The following is a 22,655-nucleotide window of genomic DNA, read 5'->3' as shown; positions in this document are numbered from 1 at the left end:
ACTAGGACTATATGGGTAGGACCTGCTCATGCCCTCTATTGACTGAGAGACTGCCTGATTGAATGAAAGTGTGCTTGACACTGTAAGCTGAAGGAATGTGTTACATCCATAGTGATCACCTAGGACACTCTGGGATCCAGGGAATCATGACTGGCAACAAAGTGGTTGGGGGGAGAGAGGGAGAACAGAACTTAAGCTAGCTAGGACCTTGCATAACACCCAAGCTGGACTCAATTATCTTTAATATAAACTCTTGATTACTTGCAACCATAGTTTTGATATTTTTTTTGATACTACTCTTTTCCCTCAAGAATAAACCCTATAAAATGCACATTTTGGTCTAGAGTGTGTTGAGGTAGCCAAAAGAGAACACAAGCAAGGATGGTAAATCAGGGCTTGGTAGCAGGAGCAGAAGAACAAATGATCACGTTAGGAAGGTCCCTGAGCTGAAGGAGCCAAGTAGGCTAACAGACCAGGAAATTCAGAGGCTCATTTTCTTGAGCCAGAAATTACAGGTTAGTGAGGTCTAGAATGGAGTAAGGGGGAATCTATGGGTCAGTTCTAAGAGGAAGCCGAGGTCTTCAGAATATCAGAAACATAGGACGATCCCTTATGTGCCCTGTGGGCCATTTCCCAGCTGGATGAAAACAACCAAAGTATGAGCTGTTAGTCATTGGTCCCGTGGCCTGAGCCTCCTGGGATGGAGGTGGAAAGACATGCAGGTTCTGGGCAGTGGGAGAGAAGACGTGGGCTGGAGGGACTTCTTATCTGCCAGCCCCTCACGTACATATCAGGATTATCCCAGGTTCTGAGCCAGGAACTCGGGATACATAAACTATAGCACCTTGTGTTTAGGGACGCCAGGCCTAAGCCTTCCCTGTCTCCAAGCTTCTGGGACCCAAGGAGGCAGAGTGCTGGGCTCCTAAGGGTGGGTGTAATAACCCTCATTTGATATTTTGACATCCCTGTCTTCATCCCCATCTCTTCCACTTCATCCTGCTCCTGCTCCTGTTCTCTTCTCCAACTTCTCCATTTGTTCCCATATCAAGCTACTTTCCATCTGCCTCATACAACATGGCTGCTCGATAAATGGTGATGTTGATAGGTGGTGTTTCCCATTCCACTGAAGGAGAAAACTGATGCACAGGGATGACTATTCACTTTGTCCAGGCCCCAAAAAAACAAGGCAGGCACCAAACCAGTTCTATCTAGCCCCCTGGGAGACCCAAACCACCACTTTCTCCCAGTTACCACACCTAGATCTGTGCTCCTTCTTTGCTCTGTTTCCCATTTTTCCCCCTTCTCTCAGTCCCAGCTCTGTATTCTATTTCTCAAAGCATACAACCCCAAACAACCTCATTTTCTCCAATCACTCCCCCATACCCTACAATTGTTTTTTCCCTTTTTAAGGGAGTCTGGGTCTCACTTAATCCAGTAACTCATTTTGTAGCTTTTCTTATCATCTAAGCCAGAGGCGAAGTTCACACTCATCACACCCTCTGCAGAGCCGTCATCCCTCACCCTGCTTTAAAGTAGGAGTAAGGGCTCCCTAAATATAGAAATATCTCCCATCCTCATCCCTGGAGCCCCTGGTACCTGAATGGGTGGACACACGTCTGGCTGGGGACTGTTCAGGGGCCAGAAGGAACAGTGATGGGCCCCGAGTTTCTGCGCAAAAGGATGACCAGGTCCCAGGCAGCAGTCCTTAATGTGTGTGTCCCTCTGCTGGCTTGGGGTTTCAGCTGACACTGTGCAGTTATATTTGCATATGTCACAGTCTTATTTCGGGCTGCGACATGAGCTGGAGTAAAGTATTAAGAAGGCATTGAAGGAGACAGGTGGCTCATCTGTATAGCCCCCTGGGAGCAGTCAGGAACATGGTCACTTCACAGCCGTGCAGGCTCCCAGGATTATCAGAGAGACACACAGAGGCAAGCATGTCTTTGGCAGAGCAAAGTTAAAGAAAGACACTCTAGAGTTGTTGGTGTCAGATAAGAAGTATTGAAAAATGTGAGTTGTAGGTTGAGATTGTATGAGGGAGTCCTTCCCACTCGCAGACATTCGCAGAGTGAGCAATAGAGCGCCCCTGGGGGGCGCTGGAACTATCCACGGGGGCAACAGTAGCCTCGGTGCAATTGGGGGGCATTGAATAAAAATAAGGGGGCGGTAGAAACATAAGGAAAGAAGAGAAGATAAGAATTGAAAAACCGTTCATGTTTTATCTGTTGTGTAACAGAGGTAAAGTCATAGTGATTACATTATTTTCCAACTACATGAAGTGCAAGCTATAGCCAATCAAGTTATAACCAGTCAAGTCTGCCAACAGGTTTTAACAAGCAAGTGTTGGCAGGTGAGCATGTCTTGCATTGTTGGGAAGTCCAGGATGTATCCACAGGAATATGTGTGTATAATGATTTGTTTACAATACTATATTGCTTACAATACTCTATTACAATATTGCATCATCAAAATTTCAATGCAGAAACCACAAATTTACAATGAATTATTAAATTTAAGGTGTGTCATTTTAAAAATGACATTTTAAAATCTTATATTTTTTTGAAATGATGCAAATTTAAAAACCCACTAACGGGGGGGAGAGAGAGAGGGACACACTGAGTAATTTTTTTTTTTGAAAGGGGGCAATAGGTCAAATAAGTTTGGGAATCTCTGGTCTAGGGAGAGAAGGTATGTCTGTCTTAATGCCTTTATGTATTATCTAGACAGAAACTAAATTATCAAAAAGTCATGGATGATGAGAGCGGGAAGGGACCTTGGAGATCATCTTGTCCAACTGTTTTTGTTTTACAGATGGGGAAACAGGGAGAAAGGGACCTGCCCAAAGTGATGATTGCCACAACATCCCCCTTGTGAACCATGACACAGATAGCCTATATCAAGGGAACAGTTTTTCCTGTGAGCAAATCTGACTGGATTCCACAGATGGTACTTACCTACGGTTTGCTCTAGGATGGAGAATGGGAGCTAGAGAGGCAATGTAGCTTAGTGGAAAGTACCCTATATTTGGTCAAAGGACCTAGGCTCAGATTGTGGTTTGGACTTTCACTGTGTCAACTTGGACAAGTGATTTAACATATTAGGGCCTCAGTTTCTTAATCTATAAAAGAAGGTTTATTAGATGATTTCTAATCCCCCTTCCAACTGCTGTGTTCAAGTGCATTCACCTCATTCCATTCAGTTCATCACTTGACCCACACCAGGCCACGAAATAATCAGCTTGTGTTAAGTGAACAAATTTATCGTTACAGTTATCCCTTCCACATGATGACTTTTCCCATCACAGCTTCAATATGTCATGGGCCAGCATAAGAAATTAAATGGGAATTTTGGGGGAGTTTTGCGGAAGTCACAGAGAACACAGAAAAAGTTTAGAAATTCAGAAATGCATAAAATATACATATAGTATTGTATAATATCAACCTAAATTTTACAATAAGGTACTGTAAATATCCCATAAAAGAAAAAGAAAAAATTCAGACTTCTCTGGTACAAAAGTACCAAAAGGCCAAAAATTTTGTGTAGATTTTCTAGATTGCATGCCCCTACCCCCACAATGTGGAAGGGATAATTGTACTTCTATCCAGTTTTAGTAGTTGATCATTTGGGTAACTAGCCACCAGCAGTCTTTTGTAGATACCCTGTCACCCCTAGGGAAATTTAAGGAAATGCAATTCCCAGAACAATAGAACTGAGATCCAGGCTGAAGACCTTTAGTGACTCCCACAAAGAGGCAGTCACCCTTGTGAGTGAAGGCTGATCTGAGAAACTAGCTGGCCAGCCCTGGGTTCTTCTCCATCCCTCTGCTGCCTTACCCATATGTGCACACACCTCAGATGAGGTACAGATGTTAACAAGCATCTAAGAGTGAGTTACATCTTGTGACCCTCTACTTTCCCCAACAGAAGGGAAAAGCCAAATGTAGGGTGAAAGTGTAAGCCTATGTGGCGAGGTTGCATCAGGATGGCCATTGTGTGTGTTTCAGAAACAGAGTGAAAAATTATTTTGATTATCTGCTGTTTGGGATTATCCATGCCTCCATCACCCCATATCACCAAGCATGGCACATGCATGTAGATGTATATGCCTCTGCCCAGTAGGTTGGCCCATATGATGAAACCCTAGACAGGGTAACAGGAGACCTGAAGTGAGGAATCCATACCTGAGCCTTAGGCAATGTTGGTCCAGGTCTGAATCCTAAGGCACCAGATCCTCCTTCCAAAGTTAGCATTCTCGTGTCCCCAGACAAACGAGGTCAGAAAGGAAAGTTAATGTAGTCCTCACTGCCACTTCCAGGCCCTCTACGAACCTCTCTTCCTTCATACCATCCAGTATGAAGTTCATACCATCCAGTAATATCACTGCCCAGATCTTTGTTCCTGTCACCTACTAATCTCTAGGTTCACTCACTCTCCTTCCTCAATGAGGTCAGCACCTGAACATGAGTTCAAACAGGGCTCTTAATTTCAACCCTTGTTCTCATCCCTCACAACTTCCAGTATTCGTAGTCCTTGGCCTTAGAATTCATCCATCTCCTCAGTTCAGCTTGGCAAACATTTATTAAATGTGCACTGTGGAAGGACAACAAAAACAAAACAGTCTCAGCTTTAGAGAAGCTTACATTCTACTGGTGGCATACAACATTCAAACAAGTAAATACAAAGTATAAATACAAATAAGTAAATACAAATTATGAATACAAAAGTAATTTCAAGGAGAACACTAATAACTGAGGAATGAGGCAAGTTCTCATGAAGGAGGGGGTACCTGTGCTGTGCTTTAAAGGAAGGTAGAAATGAGGAGGAAGTGCATTCTTCCAGACCTGAACGAAGGCTTGGAGGTGGGAGATGGCCGATGGTGGGGAGACAACAGCCAGCAAGCTAGTTTGAGTGCAAAAAGAGAAGCAATATGAAATAAGACAAGAAAGGTAGATGGGAGTCAAATTGTGAAGGACTTTAAATGCCAGGCTAAGAATTTTGTGTTTTATCCTAGCAGAAACAGGGAGCCATTGAAAATTTGTAAGTAAGGAGATAACATGATTAGATCTGAACTTCCAGGCCCTCTGTTTCTACCATAGTCACTTAGAAAGCTTGTCACCCCTTAGACCTCAGTATCACCTAAAACTTCCACCTCCAAGGTCTTGAACACTGAAATTCTGTTCTCTGATCACGTACAATTTTGTGTCCTTCCACTTCTCCATAATCCCTCCTCCCACTCCATTACTTTTGTTCCATCCTTACTTGACACCTTTCATAGTCTTTAATCCCTTGCACTCTTGTCCTTTAGTTTTCATGCCCTGCTGATTGTCAGCCCTGGGTCATCTCCCCATCTCCTTAACTTGAAAAGGCTGTCTACAAAAGGTAACTCCATTCCCTTTCCTCTCTTAACTCTACAGTCTGGTGTCTGGCCTTATCATTCAGCTGAAATTGCTCTTTCCAAAGTTACCAATGATCTCTTTTTTGGGGGGGGGGGTGGCTAGGCAATGGGGTTAAGTGACTTGCCTAGGGTCACACAGCCAGTAAGCGTTATGTGTCTGAGGCTGGATTTGAACTCAGGTCCTCCTGAATCCAGGGCTGATGCTCTATTCACTGCGCCACCTAGCTGCCCCCAGTGATTTCTTAATTGCTAAATCTGATGGGCTTTTCTCAATCCTCATCCTTGACATTGGCTGTAAACTTTGACACTGTAACTCACCCTCTTCTTGATACCCTTTCTCTCTAGGTTTTCATGATACTGCTCATTCCTCGTTCTCCTCTGTTTATCTGACCACTCTTCAGTTTCCTTTGCTGGATCTTCATCCAAGTTCTACACAATAACCAGGGGTATCCCCCAAGGCTGTGTCCTGGGACCGCCTCTCCTCTCCCTCTGTACAATTTCATTTGGTGAGCTTATCGGCTCACATGGATTCCATTATCTCTATGTCGATGATTCTCGGGTCTAGTTATCCAACTGTAATCTGTCTCCTGATGTCTAATCTTGAATCTCCTACTTCCTATTGGACTTCTCCAACTAGACGTCCCATAGACATCTTAAGCTCCATATGTCCATTATCTTTCCCTGCCCCTACCTTCTGTCTCCCCACTCCAAACCCCAACAGCTCTGCCCTTCCTAACCTGCCTATTACTGTTAGGGCACTATCATTCTCCCTGTCACCCAGGGTTACAATCTAGGTGTCTTCCTTGACTCCTCTCTCATTCTCCCGTAGCCAATCTGTTGCCAAGTCCTCTCATTCTACCTTCAAACTATTTCTTATATACTTCCCCTTCTCTTCTCTGAAACTGCCACCACCGTTATGCCAAACCCTCATCACCTCACACCTGGACTATCACACTGGCCTGCTGCTGGGTCTGCCTGCCTCAGTTCCCCACTCCACTTCATCCTCCATTCAACTCTCAAAGTGACCTTCCTACTGACCATGTCACTGCTCTATTTAATAAACTCCAGAGGCTCTTTATTACCTCCAGGAGCAAATATAGAATCTTCAGTTCCTAATCTGGCCTCTTCCTACTTTTCCAGGCTTACACCTTATTCCTCTCCATGTACCTTGCAGTCCAATGAGAATGGCTTCCTTCTTGTTTCTCATACAGGACACTCCCTCTCCTATCTCATCCAGCTGACACTTGAAGATCTCTAGTGAGGGAGTATCCACCAACACCTGAAGCAGCCCTTTATAGTTTTAGATAATTCTCATCATGGGGCAGCTAGGTGGCACAGTGGATAGAGCGCTGGCCCTGGAGTCGAGGACCTGAGTTCAAATCCATTCTCAGACCAAATACTTGACACTTACAAGTGTGTGACCCTGGGCAAGTCACTTAACCCAATTGCCTGAAAAAAAAAAAGTCAACAAAGATAATTTTCATCATTAAGAAGCTTTTCCTTATGTCAGGCTTAAATCTACCTCTCTGTACCTTCCACCACACCGTTCCTAGTTCTTTCCTCTGACGCTAAACAAAACGAATCTGAGCCTTCTTGCACAAGAAATACTTGAAGGCAGCTATCATGTGCCACCCAAGTTTTCTGGAGGTTAAACACACCATTTTCATTTAATTAAATGATTTGTTATAAATTTAATATCAACATCAATACAAGTCATCTTATTTTATATTTAAATTAATTTCAGCAAATAAAATATCATAATTTTTCAGTCACTCCCTCTAAGTATCCATGTGGATTCTTTGTCCTTCTCTTTTTATTCACTTTTCTCCTATGTGGCCCTAATTGGTGTGTGCTGTTTTTCTGGTTCTTATTTTTTCAGTTTTCATTATTTCTTAAAGGTCTTTTCCTATCTTTTCTATTCTTTCTATTTGTTTATCTTAATTACATTATACAATTCCATTACACTAATATTGTCACCATTTATTTAACCATTTTCCTGTTGTTAGATTTTTGAGTTAACTTCCATTTTTTTAGTGACATATATTGCTACTACACAAATCATTTCACAGAAGGCTCTTTTTTGTTGTTTTTGATAACACTTCCAAAAACAAGATAGGATTATTTTTGTAACTTTTACAGTGTGCTGCTAGAATGCCTTCCAAAAAGATCCTACAAGTTTGCAATTCTACCAGCAATGAATGAATGTACTATTTTCTCCACAACCCCACCAGCATTGCTTCATTCCTTTTAATTATTTTTGCCAATTTGACGGTTGTGAAATGGTACTTCAAACTTGTTTTAATTGGCATCTCATTACTAGTGTGATTGAGCTTTTTAAGTATTATTAACAATTTATTTCCTTTTTTGAAAATATTCAGTACATATTCTTTAACCATTTGTCCATTGTAGACCGGAAGTCACCTTTGTGATTTTTAAATAATTCCATATATATATTTTAGATAACAAATTTTATGTCATGTTTACATAAACATTTCCTGAATAATTTTTCTTATTTCAAAATGTTATTATACAAAATTTTTATTTAATACCAGCAAGCACATCCATCTTGTTCCCAAAATTCCTTCCATTTCATGAATGGAAAAAAAATCCTCTAACCATCACATTTAAGATGAATACATTATTCTACTTTCTCCCTTTTTTTAAAGTGGTTTTTTTTTTTTAAATGTGTAATCCAGCCAGAATTCACTAAGGTATATGTATTTGTAAGATGTGGGTTGAAATCCATTTCCCATCCTAATTTCTACCAGTTTTCGCCAAATACATTTGTTAAATAATGAATTTTTTCCTCAGTTTTTATTTTCTATAGATTTATCAAAATTAATCCTTTGTGCACATTTGATTGGATGTCTGGTATATCTATTCTATTTCTTTGATCTTTTTTTCTCATTTTCCCCCATACCAGATAGCTTTGATAATATCTGCTTTGTAATATGTGCCACCTTTATTGGAAGGTTTTTTAGTGACCTTTTACTACTTTCTAGACCTTCACCAATCACTGAGTCCCCAGTTCAAGTCACCAAACCTATTAAACCTATCCTGGTTCCTGAGCTTGCTTGGTTCTCTGGGTTCAGAAATTTGCTCCACTTCCTCCTTAATTACCTTTCCCTTTCCATGGTCGCAATTAACTGAATTCTGAACTCTTATATAAGCTTCCTGTTCTTCTGATTTTTCCCTCCATCTCCACACGTATGCAGACATAAGAATGGATTTTCCAGTGTTTATTTACAAGGGAAAAGAATATACACACTTAGAAATAATACACCAAAATAAGAGGCATAGGGAAGAGAATTACCTAGTCCCAGACTGGGTGGCCCTTCAGCTTACTAAGCTATTCTATATAGCTACTGTTCCAGAGCCCCATTTTGGCCCATGACCCTCTTCAGCTTAGGAGCCCCATATCAGGACATATGGTTCTCCTGTGGTCCCAAAAAAAACTGACCTCTTAGGCCCTAGAACATCTCCACACCGAAGCCAAAACTGAGGCAATCAATCCTGGTTGACACTTCAGCTCCAAAGAATCTGGTTCAGGGAAGGGGATGCAATGAAACCAAGGCCGGGAAATTACAAACATTTCTGATTGCTCTCCTTCCTCCTCATCTGATTAGTGAAGAGCAGGATAACCCTTAAAAAGGTCATCTCAGGGGGCCTTGACATGAGATACCACACCAATATCCCAGGGAAACCCACATTCCCACAATCAAGCATTCCCCAAATTCCTGAAATCTCGAAGGCTTCTGATCCCAGCATTCTAACCATTCCCAGGGCCTGCATGATGTCTTGTGATATCCAGCAAGTAAATCCCACTTCTGAGCCTAGATTTGCCAGAAAATAGCTGGTCCCCAGATTTTAGTCTCAGAGAAGTGACTTCAAGTCTTCCCCAAGAGGGAGAGTCCTAACTCTCTGGACCTTCTGCTGGGTAGCCTGGAACCATACTGGATTTACCTGCCTGACTTTGGGGACCACTGATGCCCAAATCCCCCAGCCTGTTCCAGCCTCCCCTTCTTTTTCTTGGCACTAAGTTGAAGCCAAAATAATACCCTCTGGTGGCAATTTCTTGCCTCTGGAACCTCATACTCATAAAATTTTAGGCATGGAAGAGTTTAAATCCCTTATTTTACAGATGAGGAAACCAAGGCCTAAAGAAGTCATAGGGTTTAGCCATGGTCACACAAAGTTAGTGGAACCAGAACCCAGATCTCTTAATTCTGTCTAGGACTTTTTGCAGTTCACCAAAAGGTTAGGTCAGGTAAGGGGGGCACCTCTAGTTTTACCTCAAGTGCCAGTAAGTTTGTGTTCCCAAGGCCCATCTCTTTACATGCCTTTAGTCACATTGCTGGTGGCCAAAAGTATCTAAGTAAAACAACGCACGTCAATACCTCCTTCAATTCCCACAGGCCTGTCTGATCTCGACTGAGCCCAAAAGAGCTATGGTTCTTCCACTAGCCCTCCTGGACCCTGGGAATCTAGCAAAAACATGGATGGAAAGGTGAGTTTTCTAGATCAGCTGTTAATTACTCAGAAGTGTCTAGGGTAATGTGGGTATTTATTTAATGAGGAGGTGGGACTGAGATGAGACAAGCCCAGAAGATGGATAGCCTTAAAACGGGTAAGGGGGCAGAGGCACGGGACAGGAGAGGAGAGTCACAGTTGGGAAGACAGGAGATTGGAGAGAACCAGAGAAAAGAGCCATATTTCCACCTCCTTCTACCTCTTTGTAGGCACTTGACCTCATCCTAAACCAGATCCACATAATCTATCCCTCCTCAGACTCTTAGGGAAGGAGGAGGTCCCTCAACTACTCCATCCCCAGAAGACAGGCCCAGGGAGTCTGTGCACTAGGTGAGAACGTGGCTACCCAGCGTAAAGACTAGGAAAGCCCTTGCTTTAGTATGCCCTCAGAGTCTCTCCCTGCCTCCTGTTACTTGTCCCCTCTGAGGTGTCCTGTCTCCAGTGACCTAACACGCCTGGGGATTTCCAAAGCCACCTCATTCCTGCTTCCTCTGGAGGCTTACGGGAGACCAGTTTGCCCATGTGCTGGGCAGCCTCCAGACCAGATGTTCCATGGTGCTCCCACATCGTCATCAGGCCTGCTCTTCACAAGCTGCTGCCCCTCAGCAGAGTACCTGACCTCCTTCCCATATGTTCTCAGCCTCCATCACCGACGTGCCACCACCACAGACTGGGAGAACCCTGCAGTAACCAGTCTGTTCCCCCAGGAGGGGCCACGGGCCTGGGTTTTCAAACCAACTGCTTCCTACCCTTCTAGGGCTCAGGGCCATACTGCTGGCACGGGGCGCTGGGCTTGAGGGGCACTTGGCCCTGGGGAGGTGGAAGAGAAACATAGCTGAGGTTATTGGGGCCAGATCTCCAGGCAGGCAATCCTCCGATCAATGCATCTCCCCAAAGAGCAGGAATCAGAGACAGTTTCCACCTCAGAGTTGCAGAGTTCTCACTGAGGGCAGGAGACAGGAGCTCCAAGAGCTGCTAAGGAAGAGAAGACCCAAAGTAGAAGGGAAGGCCACTCCTACTTGTCTCTAGTCCCCTGCCCACAGTACTGCCAATACACCCTGATCTAATGCTAAAGCCTAATTTGTCCCTTCACCCCCTCTCTGCCCCCACCACCCAAGGAGATTTGAGTATGGGCAAAACACTGTGGAAACCCTTTGCCCAGTTAAGACTTTCTTCTTTTTCCCAGGATGGGGTAATAGATATTCAGGTGGGGAGTGGGGGGTGGGGGGAAAGGGTGGAGGACACCGCCCCGCCCCCAGGGACATTCCCTGGTTTTATCCAAGAATCTTCAACTCTCATACTTTTGGTATAAACTACACTGTTGGGAGGGGAAGTTGGTAAATGATTTTCTTATACTGATTGTGTATCATCCTGGGGAATCATACAACATCTGGAATGGGTGGGCTGGGGTTTGCTGAACCCAGCGAACAGTGCCCAGAGCAGGACCACTATTCCTCTCAGTTTGGGAGTTTCCTTCTGACCAATTCCCCCTCCCAATGCACCTTCACTTGTCTGCCCCAGCTCCAGAGATAGAAAAGCAGAATTTGGCACCTAAAGGACTAGCAGAAGCTAAGCTGCCTTTAAAGGTCACCGTGGTAAAAATAGAGGATGGGGTCATGGAGGGGATGGAAAACACCTGACAGTGGCCAAGCATTACCCTGCCAAGCCAACTGGAGCCAGGTTGGACCGGTGGAGCCACAGCCGTTGGACACAGCCTTCCCTGGGAGGGGCAGGCCCACTTCATACTTGGCTATTTTGCCTCCTAAGTTGTCCCCCGCTCTTCACACCTCCATGGTTCTGAGGCCAGAGAGAAAGCAGGGTGGTGGGGTGGAAGCACTGAATCTCAGCCTTTGGCCCCAAAGAGCCAGGAATTGGTTTTGGGGAGGACTCGCTGGGGACTGACTGCGCCACTAGGTGGCAGAAGTGGTGGAAAAGAAACAGAAAAAATTGGTTCTCCAGCACTGGGGGTAATGGGTGCCCAGTCAGGACTCCCCCGTCCAAAGGGGAGATTGGGGGAGTGGAGGACAGCACGTCAGCTGTCCAGAGCTGCCCTCAGCCCCTTCGTGGGAAGGTGTCAGAAGGTGCAGCTGTCCCTATGGGCTGAAATCTCCCACCCAGATGCTCTACCCTGAAGCCCCCCACCCCATCCCCAGGCATTTCTTCCTCTCTCCGCCCCGCCTAGCTGGATCTTAGGATGTACAGGAGGTCTCCGAGGGGAGGCTGCCTCTCTTGAGCCGTAGGCCGCTCCCATTCCAGCCCCGGGGGCAGATATTGTAGCCACGGATACCGGGGGACTTGACCCCCGAGTCCTCAGAGTCGAGGGATACATCAGAGTCTGTGGGCGAGCGACTGGTGTAGGGCTTGACAGGTGAACGAACCTGTGGACTGGGTGAGGGCAAGGGGCTCCTGAAGGCTAAGGGTCGGGTGGTGCCTGGACTCCGGGGGCTGGCTGGTAGGAAGGGTCGGGGGCTGTCCCCAAAGGGTGCTTGGGACGAGGTCAGGGAGCTCTTCAGGATGGGGGAGAAGGTACCACCAGGCAGGGAGGAAAGGCGATGGCCGTCTCCCAGGGGGCTCTTCAGGGGAGGACAGGGGCTGCCCAGCCCTCTGGGGCTGGCAGCAGGTAGGGCCTGGGTGGCTGAGAGGGGCCTCAGCCATTCTGCCCCCGGAGATTTGGGGGAGGAGGAGCTCTTTCGGCGGGCAGCGTTGATGATGTTCCTGGCAACCAGGGCCTGCATCTGGCGGCTGCTGCCCTTGGGCTCAGCCTGCATCGGGGACAAAGAGCCCTCGCTCCAGGAGGGGGACATGGGTAGGGGTGGAGGGGGACTGCTTGTGGTGACCATCTGGCAGAACTCGGAAGGGCCACGGCCCCCCCAGCCGTCCAGGCTGCTGGCTGGCCTCGGTGAACTGGGGGTCTCAGGAGGGGAGGTGGGCCGACATTCCCATCTTTCCTGGGGAGAAAGCAAAGGAGCAGAGGCGAGCATTAGTGTTGTTCCTCTCCAGGATCTGGGCTGGGGCTCTACTTAGAAGCCCTGGGCAGTAGAATAAATCTATGGCTATGAAGTTTGCCAGACTTGTCGTTGCATGAGTCTTCCCCCACCCCATCCCTGGGCGTTTATCCTATGGTCCTACTGCAGAACCATACACTATTCAAGTTGGAAGGGACCTTACAGATTATCCAATCCACCCCTTTCATTTCACAGATGGCAAAACTGAGGCCTGGGCAGCTAGGTGGTGCAGTGGCTAGAGTGCTATGCCTGGAGTCTGGATGACTCCTTTTCCTGAGTTCAAATCCAGCCTCAGACACTCACTAGCTGTGTGACCCTGGGCAAGTTATTTAATCCTGTTTGCTTCAATCTCATTATCTGTAAAATGGCAAACCACTCCAGTATCTTTGCCAAGAAAACCCCAAATGGAGTCATAAAGAGTTGGATATGACTGAAACAACTTTAAAAAAAAAAAAAAAAACAGCTGAGGCCTAAAGGAGGGAATATAACTTGCCCAAGGTCATATAGCACTTTGGTGACAGACCCAGGTCTGGTATTTCCAACCCAATGGACTTTTTTTTTTTTATTTTTTTTTTTCCTGGTGAGGCAATTGGGGTTCAGTGACTTGCCCAGAGTCACACAGCTAGTGAGTGTTATGTGTCTGAGGCTGGATTTGAACTCAGATCCTCCTGACTCCAAGGCCAGTGCTCTATCCACTGCACCACCTAACTGTCCCCAACCCGATGGACTTTACAAACTGTCTTTCATCCCCAGCACCCCATCTCACTAACATCATAATCCTTTGTCCTCCCCAGTAGTGAAGGTGTTGGCTAACGAAAGCTTCAACTTTAACTTGGCATAGCAGAGAGAACACTGAATTTGGAGTCAAACATGGGTTCAGATTCTGACTATTTACTGCCTTATGTGACCTGGGCAAGTCACTCCACACTCATCTGTTTCTCAAATGATCACCAAAGTTCCTTCTAGCTCTGAATCCTATAGTCCTGTGCTATGGATTTCAGGGGTATCTGCATTTTAATGAGAGTCCAGAGGAGCTCAGAGTACAACCCTGAGATCAGGCACTAGAACAGGCCTGCCAATATCCTCTCAATCACAGCCCATGCAGCTTTCCTAGGCATAAGTCAGGCCCTGCCTTTTTATTTTTTAAAGGTAGGGGGAGAGGGAGGAGATGAGAACAGTAGTATGGGAATAGCTGACATCCCTAGGAGTTTATATCTAAGACTATGCCCACCAAATTCCTCTAGGCTTTATCAAACATTGGGGAGGACTCAATGTTTGGGGTAACAGAATTTTTCTGAGGTTAAGGGAGGGTGTAGCAGTGACCCAAGGCCCTGGACACTGCCCAGTGATTTCAACTTCCTACCTACTCCCTGCCCACCCACACCCTGTCCTACGCGCGCACACACACACACACACACACACACACACACACACACACCCCTCCCCCAGTTTCCACTGACATCATTTAGAGAGGAGGAAGGAGATAGAACATTTTCCATCTGTTCAAGGACAGTTTTATCCTTTCCTGCAGAACTCCTGCCTGGCCCTCCCCTAGTGACCCAGTCACCTTGAGCCCCAGGGGAAGATGGGAAAGGAGGGGCAGACCCTGGGCTGATCTGTTCTTTTGGAAGCAAATGGGACTTGGAGTGGTATCATAATAGAGCTGGAAGGGACCTTTGAGATCCTTTAATTCAACCTAATTTTACACATGTGGAAACTGAGGTCCTGAAAGGCAAGTCATTTGTCCAAGGTCACAAAGGTAGTAAGTAGGAAGGCCAAAACTCAGATCCTTTGACTTTCAATCCAGTGCTTATATGATGACATCATAGCTGTGAGGGAAAGGGTGTATGTTTATGGACTTTGGAGAGTGAACTAGGCTGGATTATTTTTTCTGGGTGATTTAACACAATTCTTCTTTTTCTTTGTATCCCCAGTGCGTAGCACACAGTAGGAGCTTAACATATAATTGTCGCTTGACTTCTCCTTCCTTTAAATGAAAGGAGAAATTTCTAGTGACTGAGCAGGAATGTGGATGGTACCAAAAACTTCATCAGCAATCAAGAGGCTTCTTGATTGGCTGAGATTGAGTTTGGGATTATAGAGTGGTCCAATGAGCTCAGGCCAGAACACTCAGTTGAGGGGGTCTCAAATTGGACTAGGAGGTCTCCTCTGGAATGGAAACTGTGATAGATGGAGACATGGACCCCAGTCATAGAAGCAAACTAGTATACCATCCAACCTGTTCTAGGTTATTTTCTTTTATATTCACTCTCAATTACCTTCAATCCTGTGTTTGATACTTTTGATTACTGTATTTCTCCAGCTCAAGGACAAACCCTAGAAAAATCATGATTGTGTTCTGGAAGGCATGATATGTTAAAGAAGATAAAGAGTGAGTAGGTGCAAAAACCAAGCACCAAAACATGGTGAGGTTAGATGGAGATAAAGTAATAGGGGCCCAAGAGCAACTGATTTGATGGGAGGAAGCCAAGCAGCCTCAGGAAAGAAAAGATAGGGTGGGGCAATTCCTTAAGGAGTTGGAGATCATCAGAAGATTAGAATAGAGAAAGATGGATTATATATATATATATATATATATGTATACTTAGCATCATCCTTCACAATACTTTGAAAAGTTACATAGTACTAATACACTGTGTTGTTGTTCATTCATGTCAGTCGTGCGTGTCTGACTCTTCATGACCCAATTTGGGATTTCTTGACAGAGATATTGGAGCGGTTTGCCATTGTTTTCTCCAGCTCATTTGACAGGTGAGGAAACTGAGGCAAACGAGGTTAAGTGACTTGGCCAGGGTCACACAGCTAGTAAATGAGTGAGGCTGGATTTGAACTCAGGAAGATGACTCTTCCTGATTCCAGGACCAGTGATCTATCTACTCGCTGCCTCTAGGTATCATCATTAAGGATGATCATTCCTACCACTGCCCTAATGCAGCTACCACACCACAGACTGAGAAAACCCCAATCCTTAGAAGGACAGCTTCATATTAAAAGGTATGTCCCGATCTAACCCAGTCACAGAACAAGAGCTGTCAAACCTTCAGCTTCTCACCTAGTCAGAATAAAGCAAAGCTATGCAAACTCCTGTCCAGTCAGGACCCAGCAGCAGCTGACGAATTCAACCTTTTACCCAAAGTTCAGCATCTGCCCAAACCTTGAGTAGTAAGAGATGAGCCACAGCAGAGCACTACCAGTTAGAATATCTACAAGCCAAATACTCAAGTTTCTTGGCCCCAGTTGAAGGTGGACAATAGCCTAGAACAGATGACCTTAGTGGTGCGGGTGGGAGGGGCCTTGTGTCCTCTGGTCCAACTTCTTGCTGTAAGGTAAGACTAACTATCCTATTCCAAACAAAGCAGGTCCTGCCCTGTGACATCGCAGCCTCCCTCTGAATGGACAACATCCCTAAGGCCAGAAACAAAGCCCGCAGGGCGCCTGGAAATCTCCATTGAGCAGTACCAGGGACATTCCCTTACTCACATGCCTTTGCAGACTATAGGAAGGGCCTGAGCAAGATTCATTTACATCCTTGCATCCACTTAGAGGGTGGTTCAAAGCTTCCTGTCTCTGGGTGGGAGGAGTGTCATGTGCAGCTTATGCTCCCTGGCCATGGCAGCCATATGGGCATTGAGATTGATGTAATAATAGTAAAATGGGTAACGTGGGGCATAGGGGGCCAAGGGATGCCCCTCTGACACGAAACATTTTTAGGTTCTCATAGCCAAGGATCAAAGCTAGAGTTGGAGGGTGCCTCTGTCCTAAGGAACTCAGGGATCTAAACCTTTCCTGAGCCATTTACATGGATCACTCCCCCACTGGGGTAGCTGGGGTGGTAAGCATTGAATGCCAGACAAAGAGTGGGAGCATATAGGTCTGACTTGGCTCATCTCCCAGAGCAGCGAACAACAGCACCGCCGGGAGCTGAAAGGTGGGTGCAGGAGGCCACCTACAGTATCTGAGTAGGCTCTGCCCAGCAGGCAAGAACAGGCTGCCTGTGGGCTGGATGTATTTCTAGAAGTCCACAGATATGTCCATAAAGTTATAGCCTGCGGCCCACTGGGACCCAAGCTCTGAGGCCTTCCTAGACGAGGAGTGAAGACCAGGAAAGAGTATGGGGAGAAGTGGATAGAGCCAGACTTCTCTCTTTAACCAAAGGATCTCAGAGCCACTTACCTACTCTTGAATTCTCATCCCACCCCCAATTCAAAGTGCAGCCCCACTCTAATATTACATTTAGAGGGTCTAGCAATGCTATGTAGACAGGGAATAGGTCCCTTGGATTCAATCCCAAGTTCTCCAACTTAGAAAACATAAAGTTATTCTCATAGGCAGAGCCTACCATAAAACCAAATGGAATTTGACCAGCAAAGTGCTGTGAGATCTTCAGGTATTTTCACACTGAGAACCCATGGATAAAAAAATAATCCTATATAAAAGCCCTTACTCCAAAACACCCACATACCACACACACACACACACACACACACACACTCACTCACTCATACGTCTAACACCCAATATTTCTCAGGACTCAGGTCAAGTGACTGAGCTGGCTACTGGTTTTTGTTTTGTTTTGTTTTGTTTTGTTTTTTGTTTGTTTTTTTTTCCCCATCCTGAGCCCAATAAAGATAGAACATGAGGTGGGACTGGAGAGTCAGGAGAAAAATGGATATCGAGTCTAAAGGAAACAGAGCAGAGGCAAGAAGTAAACCAGGCTTGAGGTGTATTAAGAGCCAGAAGAGGAGGTCAAAGGGAGGAAGGAGCACAGACCACAAAGCAAGTGTGTGCGTGTGCAGAGGGTGAGGGGAGGACCTTGTGCCAGGAGGTCTAGGCAGGGAGACTTCCCATGGCAAAGCGGTTATGTTCTCCATCCCTGAAGGGGCTATGTGTGTGCACACAGGGCCAGTGACAGGCTCTGAACTACATTCCCATTCCTCTCTTTCCATTCCCTCAGTGGAATGAGCTCATGAGGAAAGCACCCCCTGGTTCCCATGAAGACAGTTCAGGAAGCTCAGCCTGTTGTGGGCTCTCCAAGTTTCAGGAGTCCAGACCTGGAGGAGGAGGGAGAGAAAGCAGATATCCCCCCCTAGGTCATAGCCCCCCTTGGAGAACTTTTTTTGAGATAGATTCCCTGGTGGCAAGAATCATGCCTTCTCTTTCTGTATCCCCATGGCACTGCCTAGCCCAAGTCTCTGTACACTAAAGCTTCATAAAACTATAGAATGAATTAGAATCATCTACTCTATTTCCCTCACATAGAAAATATTTAAGTTAGAAAACTCAGGCCCTGAGAGGGAAAGCAATTTGCTCCCGTTCACACTCAGGCTAAGGCTAACACCCAGGTCTCCTGACTTCTTATCTAGTATTCTTTCAATTATATTACCCTCCCTCCTGCATGCCCACAGAGCTGTCGTTACCCTAGAGAACCAGGTAAGGCCACAGATGGTTTGGGGTAGTGTGTCTACTGTCCCCAAATTCCCTCGTCTTAGACACTTAGCCTTCTCTCTCCTTCGGCCAACAATGGACCCACCTACAATCTGGTCCCTAATAACCATGTAACAAAAAAAGTTACGTGGCCATAATATCAGATTCCCAGTAACGAAGGCCATGAAGATCAGTGCCTTGCTTCAATCTGTCCCAAAGACTATGTCTAACCTGGACTTCAGGGGCTTCAGGGAACAAGATCATGGTACCTTCAGAAGCCAATTCCGGACTCTTTTTGTATCAGAAAATACCTAGCCTCAGTCCCTCTGACGGCAACATCCCTCTATTAACTCCTGCTTTCTCCTCCAGGGGCCCATCTTGAGCTTAGAATGCCTTTCTCCCAAATTCCTAGCCCAGCCTGGTCATCCTTACTGGCTCTAGGCCTCCATCCTGGATTGACCTGTCCACCCTTGCCTTGCAGGGCTGCTAGCATACGGCCTGTCCCAAGAGGGAGTTGCTGGCCCCCACAGAGAAAGCCCAGCTGAGTGCACAGCTGGAAAAGCAGCTGAGATTTTGCCAGCAAAGCCCCCTTGGAAAATGCCTGGAGGTCTTTGGGATCTCTCCTCCCCCTCTGACTACTCATTCACATCTGGTTCCTTCTCTGTATTCTTGTCCCTGAGACTTCCTTCAAGGGAACCACTGCTAGGAATAACATTTCACCCCAAGCTACAGGATGGGGACAAAGGCATAAAGAACACAGGGAGGTTTCAAACTCAGGGAGTCAATATTGGAGCATCACAGGTGGAGTCTTTAACATGCAGCTGAAGATGTCTCCCTCCCCTTCTGTTGTTGTGCAGAGACAGTGTCCTAGAGCCCGATCTGAGGAGGGATGGATGGAGGGAAAAGTCAGCCAGAACAGAAAAGCCAAAGCCAGCCTCCCCCTCACATGAAGGTGCCCCTGTGTGGGAGAGGCGGCAGGAAAGAGAAAGGCTGAGAAGACCACAAGTGTTCTCCGAAGCAAACATGTAAACAGTTTCACAAAGCTAGAAGTGGAGAAGGCAGAAACAGGCCCCAGGAAGGAGGGACCCCAGCAGCAGCAGACGACAGGAAAGGCATCAGGAGTTTCTGCTCATTATCAGGTACTTCCCACTGTTCTGTCAGGCAATGTAGGAGAACCTCTGCCCCCTCCCCGACAACAGTCTGCTGGCTGGCCCTTCGTGTGGACAAAAGGACTCGTCCAGCAGGCTCTGGCTGCTCCCTAAGCCTGGGTGTGCTAGGGTTGTACAAATGCTGTCTGTGACTTTGCTCCAGGCTTCTGTCTCCCAGCAAGTCGCTGGCGTGGGGCCTCCCTGAGACTCTGCATGCTCACTACAGCTCCCCTTGAATGGGACAAGGCCTTCCCCGGTTGGTTATTGGGCTTTCAGGCCTCCAAACTAATTCATCTCCCTCATTCATCCAGCACCCTTGATTGATGGTCTTGGTGGGTGGTGGGATCCCTACTTGGGCCCACAGCAAACCCCATTACTTGAAGCAAAAGGAAGGCTTCCACACCTGGGGCTCAATCCCCGCATTCCGTGTAGAGAACGAAGGTCTCGGAGCTTGGCCCTTGGCTCTTGGAGACCATGCCCGGGAAGGAGACACCGGGGATACTTCACCACCAAAGGTGGGGCTGCTGCCACTCATCTGGGTAACATCTTGGACAAGACCTCCCGGGCCCACTGGTGAGGGACACAGGCCAGGTGAAGAGCGTGCTGGCCGAGGCAGGGCAGGTGAAGGGGGAAGGACGGAACCAGCTGGGCAGTGTGCCAACCTCCCAACAGGTTCCAAATCAAGAGATCCTGGCTTGGCAGGTGAGGCTGCTTTTGCTGGGACCTTGGCTGGCTCCTTGGAGGGAGTGAGAACAAAGAGTGAGGACTGGAGCTGGTAAGGCTGTTGTTTGGTGGGCTCCACCTCCCTGCGTGGAGTCCTGTTCTCTGGCAGGTAGCCGTGGTACAGGGATGCGGGCGGTGTTCGGGCAGGGCTCCGGCTTGCCACCCGGAAGCCCCCTGGAAACCCTGGAGCGTTGGAATATTTCCAGGAAGGAGGCAGGGACATAGTGGGAGATGGGCAGCGGGCCAACTCAGCATGGCCTGGTGACTCAATTACATATTTCTCCATTCGGGACTGACGACGGGCATATAGCTCAGCTCCCTTGCCAGTGGCCTCTGTGAGGTTTTGGTTTGGTTTTCGCTCAGGCTTGGCCCGGATACTGGGTGACTTGAGGCATGATGACCATTCTGGGAGGGTATCCTCAGAGGTAACGCTAGACCAGTCCCTGGGGGGTGGCTCATTCTGAAAGTTGGATGCTTCAGCCCCAAGTGCAAATGGTTCGTCCTCTGGGCCCAGCTCCCCCTGGTCTCTCTGCTTCCGTTTCTCATCAGCTGTCTGTACCAAATCCAAGAGATCAGGGTTAGGGGTCACTTTGGGCTTCTCCACAAAGGTGAACATGGACTTCCTATTGCCTCGGCGGGCCATCGACTCCTCCAAGATGCCGGTCTTGGTTGCAGATGCTGATCTGCCCTCCCCATAGCTAGGCCCCTTAAGACGTGTTTGCTTGTGCTCAGTGCTGGGGTACAGGACAGAATATGAAGGTGGAGATCTGCCCCTAGAGACCAGAGGTGTTGTAGACAAAGTCTCAGCATAGGTGGGGGGTGGAGTGAAATTTCCCAATGGGCGTTTTTCCAAGGCAGGACTTCTCTCAACCATCACTGGTCTCTCTACCACAGGGCCCCTCTCCATGGTAGGACTGCTCTCTCTCAAAGGCCTCCTCTCCACCATAGGGCTTCTCATCATTACAGTATGCCTCTGAACCTGAGGACTTCTCTCCCCTATTGTGTGTGCCTGTGCCCTGGGGCTCCTCTCTCCCACGGGGCGTCTCTCCATCATCGGACTCCGATCCAACTGGCTGCTGATCCCTTGAGACTGGACTCCAAATGGCCTGGCTGTCCTGTTCACCACCGACTGAGGTTTGGCCAGGGTGAGGTGGACCTCACTGTGCTGCTTGGGGGCCGGGGTGCTGATAGCTGGCCCGGACATCTCCAGCCCCCCTGCTGGGGCACTGGGTTTGACATCAATGACCAAGACGCTGGACTTGACGTCAGGGACCGCGGCATTCATGGTGGAGCTGGGGACGGCCTCCCCAGAGTGGGGACTGGCCTTGTCATTTGCAGGTACTACGCTTGGCTTCACTTCAGTAATTACTGTACTGGAAGTCATGTCCGGGCTGGGTGAATGGGTTTTCTCATCCACAAGCAGAGTGCTGGGTTGAAAGTCAGCCACAGGTGTGTCTTGCTCTACCTGGGATTCAGATACATTCTGTGTGGTGCTGGAGACGGATGCAGTCTGACTGACGTCCATCACCGGTGGGTTCTGGTTGACATCACTCACTAGCGTGGTGGATATAGTCTCGGTCAAGGAAGGATTCTGATTCACATCCATAGTGAGAGCATTTGCATCAGCCTGTGAAGGACCCTTCTGAGCTTCCTTGCTTTGAGATAGGTGGAATCCATTGGCTGTGAGCAAGGCTGCATTTTCCTTTAGGTAAACCACCAAAGGGATCTCCTCCTCTTCACTGGCTGCCCTCTCCAGCGATCTCTGGGTCAGGACATCTGTGTTCTCCCCATGCCCCTCCATATTGCGGCGAGGATTTCCTCCCTCTGGGGCCTGGATACCAAGGGATGAAGAGGGGCTTGACCTGGAGCGTTGGAGAGTGTGATTCAGGCAAAGCTCTGGACCATGGTCTGGAGTCTCAACAGTGAGGGTCTGAGGGCTATGCACAGGGATAGGTTTCTGTCCCTGTTTCCCAAAGCTCTCAAAAGTGAACTCGTTTACTCTCTGCCGGCGCCTGTGGAAGAGCAGGACCCCTCGGGAGTTGGAGCTGGGAGGAGTGGTCAGCTGGGCAGCAATTCGCTGACTCTGTGCTTTGGCCTCTTTCAGGTCCTTCTCAGTGAAGCTGGTACTCCGACACAGTGCTAACAAGGAGGGAAAAAAGAGGCCAGGGTTAGTGTCCTTGTCGCTTAACAATATTAAACATGTGTTATGTATAGAGTGTTATGCTTGATACTGGAGAAAACAAAATGATGGAGAAGAAAAGGAATTCACTTTTACAGTGCTTTAAGGATTATAAGGCATTTTGCTCACACAACCTCAAGGTAATTAGTTCAAACATTGTACCCATTTTACAGATGAGGAAACAGCCCCAGAGAAGATCACAGATTTAGAGCTGGGAGGGAACTTAAGATC

The 22,655-nt window shown here is 47.2% G+C and overlaps 1 protein-coding gene across 2 annotated transcripts in view; it reads right to left on the bottom strand.

Annotated features, from left to right (window-relative positions):
* Positions 1-8,612: 8,612 nt before the first annotated feature.
* Positions 8,613-22,655, bottom strand: part of SYNPO (synaptopodin) — a 68,340-nt gene continuing 54,297 nt past the window's right edge. For both annotated transcript variants that reach the window (XM_027841722.1, XM_027841723.1), the window contains 2 exons: positions 19,926-22,384; positions 8,613-12,872 (listed from right to left, as the gene is read on the bottom strand). In XM_027841722.1, coding sequence (XP_027697523.1) covers positions 12,114-12,872; positions 19,926-22,384 — 3,218 coding nt within the window. In that variant the 3' untranslated portion in view covers positions 8,613-12,113. The remainder of the gene's footprint in view (positions 12,873-19,925; positions 22,385-22,655) is intronic.

The sequence above is a fragment of the Vombatus ursinus genome, unplaced genomic scaffold (genome assembly GCF_900497805.2).
Source record: "Vombatus ursinus unplaced genomic scaffold, bare-nosed wombat genome assembly UNPS02014863.1, whole genome shotgun sequence".
NCBI classification, from domain to species: Eukaryota; Metazoa; Chordata; class Mammalia; order Diprotodontia; family Vombatidae; genus Vombatus; species Vombatus ursinus.
Note: the sequence above shows the minus strand (reverse complement) of the source record. Positions and strands in the feature narration are given on the sequence as shown.